The 6,199-nt window shown below is 51.1% G+C and overlaps 1 protein-coding gene across 1 annotated transcript; it reads left to right on the top strand.

Annotated features, from left to right (window-relative positions):
• Positions 1 to 541: 541 nt before the first annotated feature.
• Positions 542 to 5,029, top strand: PCSK1N (proprotein convertase subtilisin/kexin type 1 inhibitor). The gene is made up of 3 exons (XM_052663750.1): positions 542 to 787; positions 4,006 to 4,478; positions 4,791 to 5,029. Exons 1-3 carry the CDS (start codon positions 542 to 544, stop codon positions 4,981 to 4,983), a joined length of 912 nt encoding a protein of 303 aa, XP_052519710.1. The 3' UTR covers positions 4,984 to 5,029.
• Positions 5,030 to 6,199: the final 1,170 nt, after the last annotated feature.

The following is a 6,199-nucleotide window of genomic DNA, read 5'->3' as shown; positions in this document are numbered from 1 at the left end:
TTATGTTTTGGTTTTCCGCTAGGAGACATGTAGGATCTTAGCTTCCTGATGAGGGATTGAATCCATGGCTCCCTGCATTGGAAGGTGAAGTCTCAACCACAGGACCACCAGGGAAGGCCTCTAAATACCATTCTTATTAAACCTTCAAAGCCACTCTGGGAGGCAGTTACTAGTAACTGCTTTATGCAGGTAAGGGACAGCACCTTAGAATGGTGAACTAATTGAACTCATCACTCTGTAAAGGCCATGGTCCATAGGCCATCCGTAACTGTTTATCCAATGAACAAAATTGTGTATCTCTTTCCCAAGAAGTGGGGCGGCAGGGGCGACCAGACCCCCATTCCACTCCACTGAGTCATTTTTCCTGCCTGTCTGCTGAGGCGACAGCAAGGTCTGTTGCTCTGGCTACTGGCCTCCGACTGCCATGGCAACCGCCATCAAAGGCTCCAGCTCATCACCTTGCCCCTCGGGAATATCCTTGGCAACGGGCAGGATGCAGAGGCTGAAGGAGCTAAAGGCTGCGCCTGCGTAGAGTGACGGAATGGGGTGGGCAGAGAAAGGCAAGATTCCTCAGCGTGCGCAGCCGCAAAGCACCGCAGCGGTGCTGGGTAGCTCAGGCGCTGCGCACTTGCCAGTCAGTCAGCCTGTCCGGAGCCCGGCTCGCTGGGGCAGCATGGCGGGGTCGCCACTGCTCCACGGGCCGCGGGCCGGGGGCGTCGGCCTTTTGGTGCTGCTGCTCTTGGGCTTACTTGGGCCACCCCGCACTCTTTGCGCAAGGCCGGTAAAGGTGCGACCCGGGTCGGGCGCTGGGTGGGGGTGGGAGGGAGGATGCTACAGGTGAGTGCCGGTGCCTGGTCGCCTGCCCCTTATCCTCGCTGGCCCCAGTTCTCGGGACCTGTGGAGAGATCGGCCATGGGGGCCTGGGGTCCAGCCTCCAGCCTGCGCCCAGGCCATGCCAGCCTCTGTCTCTTGGGTGTGCGGGTGGCAGTGTCTGGGGGTCGTCTGGCCGCCGCGCCCTGCGCATCCCTCCGCACTAGGCTCTGGGCCCGGCCTCGCCCCGCCCGCCGCCTATGGCGCTGTCCACAGACGTAGCACACAGTAAGGCGGGGGATGCGGGCCTCGGTCTGTGTCCGAAAGATGTGATGACAGGGATATGAGTGTGTGCTGTCTCTGTGTGTTTCTTTTGATGTAAGCGCTTACGAGCGTCCATACAAAGGTGCCATTGTGGGTCCAGGTGTGCATTGTGTGTGATGCTTCTGTGTGTGTTTTCTCAGTGTGACACCGGTGTGTTTGTGATTCCTGTGGTGATGGTGTGACTTATGGGTGTGTCTCTGTGTTTGGGTGTGTGTCTGTGTGATTGTCTTTTTGTTTGGGAGGGAGTGGTCTTTGCATCCCCTAGGTGCACACCCCATTTCAGTTCTGTTGAACTGAGAGACGGGGATTTTGTATATGTGTTGATGAGACTGTTTCTTTGTGGAGCTGTGTCATTGTGGAGAGAGGAGCCATGATGTCGCTCTCTGTGCAGCGTTATGTCTTTAAGGGTGGTGCGTGTTCTTGCATCTAGATGGCTTGGCGATTGTAACTGCATAGCATTGGTTGGTGTGAATGTGTGCAGCCCCCCGAGTGCGGATGGGCAGTGTTGGGTTGCATATTTGACATCTCAAGGCTTGTCACTCCAAGTAGTGTGGGTGAGGCCACGATTGACGTGTGATTCCCTGGAGGGTCTCAGGGGTGGTGGCCATCAAGGGCACTTGGAGCACATCCTTCTCTAATGTAGAGTTCAAGGCTGTCTGCATCAAGGATGGTTTTTTAAAAGTATTCTTTATATATGAGAATATATCTAAACATATGTATATATACAGTGTAAGAAATAATGATAAAATAATCCCTTTGTGTGCCCATTACTCAGCTTAATCAAACATGACCAATAGTTAGAAGCCCCTGGGTGCCTCTCGCCACAGCAGTCTCTCTCTTCCATAATCATTATCCTGTATTTTCTGTTAATTGATCCCTTTTGTTTGTAGCTTATCATCTATGTCTGTATCTCTAAACAATATCTTGTTTAATTTTTCCCCACAGAGATGGAATCATACTGGGTGTCTGACTCCTGGTAGTCACTAGGGGTCACTAGGAAGTCATCAGGGTGTCTGGTTGTAACAGGTAGTCTGCAGTGGAATTCTGGAACTTGATTTTTTTAACACATTGGTTGTGAGATTCATCCACATTGAAGTATGTGGCTATAATTAATTTATTTTTATTACTGAATAATATTTTACACTATGAGTATATCATGAGTGTATCATGATTTATAGATGCATTTTCAATATGCCAGCAACAACATTTGGGTTGTTTCTAGGCGTTTCTTTTTTCCTCCCTTCACTTTTATGCTGTTGTGAACAGTGCTGCTGTAATTTTTCATGAACCTTTGTCCAGTAGTATATGCACAAAAGCTATTCTTGGGTGTAACACCCCAGGAGTGGGGCATATGATATGTGCATCTTTCAAGACGTTGCCAAATTGTTCCTCAACGTTATTTTGACAGTTGAGTTCCCAGCAGCAATGTATAAAAGCTTCCATTTTTTCTACGTCGACATCAACATTTGACATAGTCAGACTTTAATTTTGGCAGTCTTTTGCACTCCCCCTGCATAGTGTATCTCACTGGTGTTTTAATTTGCATTTTCCTGATTACTAATGAGGTTCACTAGTTTTCATTTGCTTAGTAACTGTATTTGGTTCCTTTTTTTGTGAAATACTTGGTCATCAGTTTTGCCCATTTTTATATTGCTTTTCTCTTACAGCTTTTTAGGAATTTTTGGTATATTGGACACTGTACCTTTATTGATTATTTGTGTTACAAGCATATTCTCCTAGTCTGATTTTACTTTTCATTCTTTTTATGGTGTCTTGGGATAAAAATAAATTCTTAGCTTGAATGTAGTCAAATTAAGTTTTTCCCTTTCCATTGTTCCCAAATTTGGATTACTTGTTTTTCCTGCACAATTTACTGAAGTTGTTCCCGTCCCTCACAGCTCTGCAGGGTCCCCTCTGTCGTAGCAACTGTCAGTATGTATGAATCAGTTTCCAAGCTCTGTTCAATCCTATTTCTTCCACTGCACTGAATCTGTAGTTTAACTTGCCCATTCAATTTTTAATGTCATTTATTTTTCTAAATGTTCTGTATGTCTCTTTTTCAAACCTTTATGGCCATTTACTGGTCTTTTGTTCCTTTCTCATACTTTTGATATCTTTTATTTCTTTAAACTTACTGAAATTGCTTCAAAGCTGCCTGAACTGAACATTAGGCATTGGGTAATTTATTTTACAGATAGACTTGTATATACAAATGATATATGTATACAAAAGATATATAAATGATACATGAACACAGTTTTTCATTCCAACATTATTTATCAGAATAGAAAAAGATTGGAAACATCCTCACTGTTCATCAGTTGGACTGGTTAAATAAACTATTGTGTACATCCATAGGAGAAGGATTCAAAGCAGAAGAAAGGAAGGATCGAAGAGAGAAAGGATGCTTTTAGGGTAGGATCTAGACATAGATTCCAAAACACAAGGCATAGAACAGTCTGCTACCTTTTGGGTAAAACAGATGGACAGTAGGAATCTGTAAAATGCAAATAGAAGTTCCTATTGTCCACAACATTAATATAGAAAAATCCATTGCTGTCATATCTACCATCTCTATTCCTATAAAGAAACCTCGTCTTCAGCAGCCCCGGGGGGCAAAGTCTGAGTCACTGGGAAATCGTTCGCGGTGCGGGGGGTTGGGGTTGAATCTAGGGGTCTTTGGTGGCCCTAAGTGTGACCAGAGATATTTGTGGGTTTCCATTGGCCTTAGGGGTGTCTACTCATATTCGAGGGCCCACGGCACCTTTGGTGGCATCTAGGGATATTTGAGGTCCGCGGAGTCCTGCGGGTTGGGAGTCTCTGGCCGGGCGAACGCTGAAGACCTCCCCCCTCCAACCTGTCTTCTCGCAGGAGCCCCGCAGCCTGGGCGCAGCCTCGCCGCCCTTGGCTGAGGCCAGCGGTCATCGCCGCTTCCGGCGGGCGGCGCCGAGGGGAGAGGCTGCGGGGGCTGTGCAGGAGCTGGCGCGGGCGCTGGCTCACCTGCTGGAGGCCGAACGGCAGGAGCGGGCGCGGGCTGAGGCTCAGGAGGCCGAGGATCAGCAGGCGCGCGTCCTGGCGCAGCTCCGGCGCATCTGGGGCGCACCCCGCACCAGTGACCCGGCCCTGGGCCTGGAGAACGACCCCGACGCGCCCGCCGCGCAGCTCGCCCGCGCCCTGCTCCGCGCCCGCCTGGACCCGGCGGCCCTGGCAGCCCAGCTTGTCCCCCCGCCTGCCCCCGCCGCGGCGCTCAGACTCCGGCCCCCAGTCTACGACGATGGCCCCACGGGCCCCGATAGCGAGGACGCCGGTGACGAGACGCCAGACCTGGACCCTGAGCTGCTGAGGTACCTCCACGAAGGGCGGTCGGGGGGCGGGCGCCATCATCCTAGGAGGAAGAGGGCGAGGAGCGGCGGAGGGCCTTCTTTACAGGGTGGAGGTGCGAACACCTAGGTCCTGGGACCCTAGGTGGGGGCAGAGGTGCCTGGCTGGCTCCCTTCATCCGAATGACTGGAGTGGGAGGCGAGGACACCTGTCTCCAGAAAGCAGTGGGACGCCTGAGTGGGAGGAGGCTGCCAGGTCCCAGAGAGGTTAGAGGTACCGGCGCCCTCCAGGTCCTAGGGCGGAGGCGTTGACTCACGGACACCTCCTCACTGCAGGTATTTGTTGGGGCGGATCCTAACGGGAATCGCCGACACCGAAGCCGTCGCTGCCCCGCGTCGCCTCCGCCGTGCCGCTGACCAGGATATGGGCCCTGAGCTACCCCCTGAGGGCGTGCTGGGGGCCCTGCTGCGTGTGAAGCGTCTGGAGACCCCTGCACCGCAAGCGCCCGCGCGCCGCCTCCTGCCCTGAGCACCGCCTGGATCCCGTGCACCCTCCTGTCCAGGACACCCTGCCATCTCCCGCCAGCCACAGTTGCTGCCCTCGAACCCCAGGATCCCCACCCAACCCCACAATAAATACAGTCTGAAGCAGCTATGTACTTGTTTGTGTGAGTGACTCTCTAGGGGGCTAGTGGACTAAGTTGTGATGGCCCTTCTTAGACAAAGGAAGAGGAGCCCCAGCCCTCGGTCCAGCACTTTTAAGACAACCCCCTCCCTGCAGTCTCTGCCTCTCCTCCCTGGGGAGATCTCCATGTGGGCAATGGCAGTGCCTACCAGATTTTGTGCCCCATTTCCAGGCCTCGGTTGGGAATAGGGGCCCCAGAAGTCTTTGAGGGCCACTTTCAGCAGCACCTTCTCGGAGTCCATCCCAAGGACCAAGCTGTTTGTGAGGCAGGTGAAGAGCTTGGATGGTGCTGGGATGTCCACTTGCACACATGAACTCCCTGACATAGGGAGGGGCTACCTGAGGGAAGAGAAAGGGAGTGGGCTGCTGGCCAGGGGTCAGCCCTCCCAATGCTATCCCCTTCTGGCATCGAACTTTCTGGGCCTTCAGATTATTGAGAAAATGTATTCATCAAGGTAGGAGGATAGGATGAATTTTGTTAGCTTGATATGTAATGTTTAAATATCTAATTAGATATTAATAGTATAGAGGCCACTCTTATTGTACTGTTATCCCAGCCCTAAAGATATTGGGAGTCAGTGTGGCAGTAACTGGTGCACACTGGCTATTCCCTCTGCCCCTAGTTTTCCACAAGATTTTGCTCAAATATCACCCACTAAGGCTTTCCTTGACCTCCACGTCACTCTATTCCTCCACCTGCCTTTACTACATAGCCTCATGTCCTATCTACAAGGGCAGGGATTTTCAGTGTCTAGGCTCTACATCTTCTGTATCCAAAGCAGGGCCTGGCACATAGGGGTTTCCCCCCACATTTCTTGAATGGAAGAATTCTCACAACTCAGTAACATTCTCCCCACTCAGTCTCATTCCCACCCACATAACACTTGGCATGGAGGCAGTTTTGAAACCTAAGAACACCATTTATTTAATTTTGCACAGAATCTCTCAACTTGACATAACACAACCAACACTATGTCCCACACTGCCAAAAAGCCCATCACCAAAAGAAAACCTCCCCAGGAGAGAGACACCAACAGTGTCCCACACAGCTACTTGCTGG

This window comes from Budorcas taxicolor, chromosome X (genome assembly GCF_023091745.1).
Source record: "Budorcas taxicolor isolate Tak-1 chromosome X, Takin1.1, whole genome shotgun sequence".
NCBI lineage: Eukaryota > Metazoa > Chordata > Mammalia > Artiodactyla > Bovidae > Budorcas > Budorcas taxicolor.
The sequence above is the reverse complement of the archived record's forward strand: the minus strand, read 5'-3'. Positions and strand labels throughout refer to the sequence as shown.

Coding starts and splice junctions, on each gene's coding strand:
- PCSK1N (XM_052663750.1), top strand. CDS start 542: ATGGGGTGGGCAGAGAAAGGCAAGATTCCTCAGCGTGCGCAGCCGCAA. Junction 788..4,005: donor TTTGCGCAAGGCCGGTAAAG/GTGCGACCCGGG, acceptor GTCTTCTCGCAG/GAGCCCCGCAGCCTGGGCGC. Junction 4,479..4,790: donor CTGGACCCTGAGCTGCTGAG/GTACCTCCACGA, acceptor TCCTCACTGCAG/GTATTTGTTGGGGCGGATCC.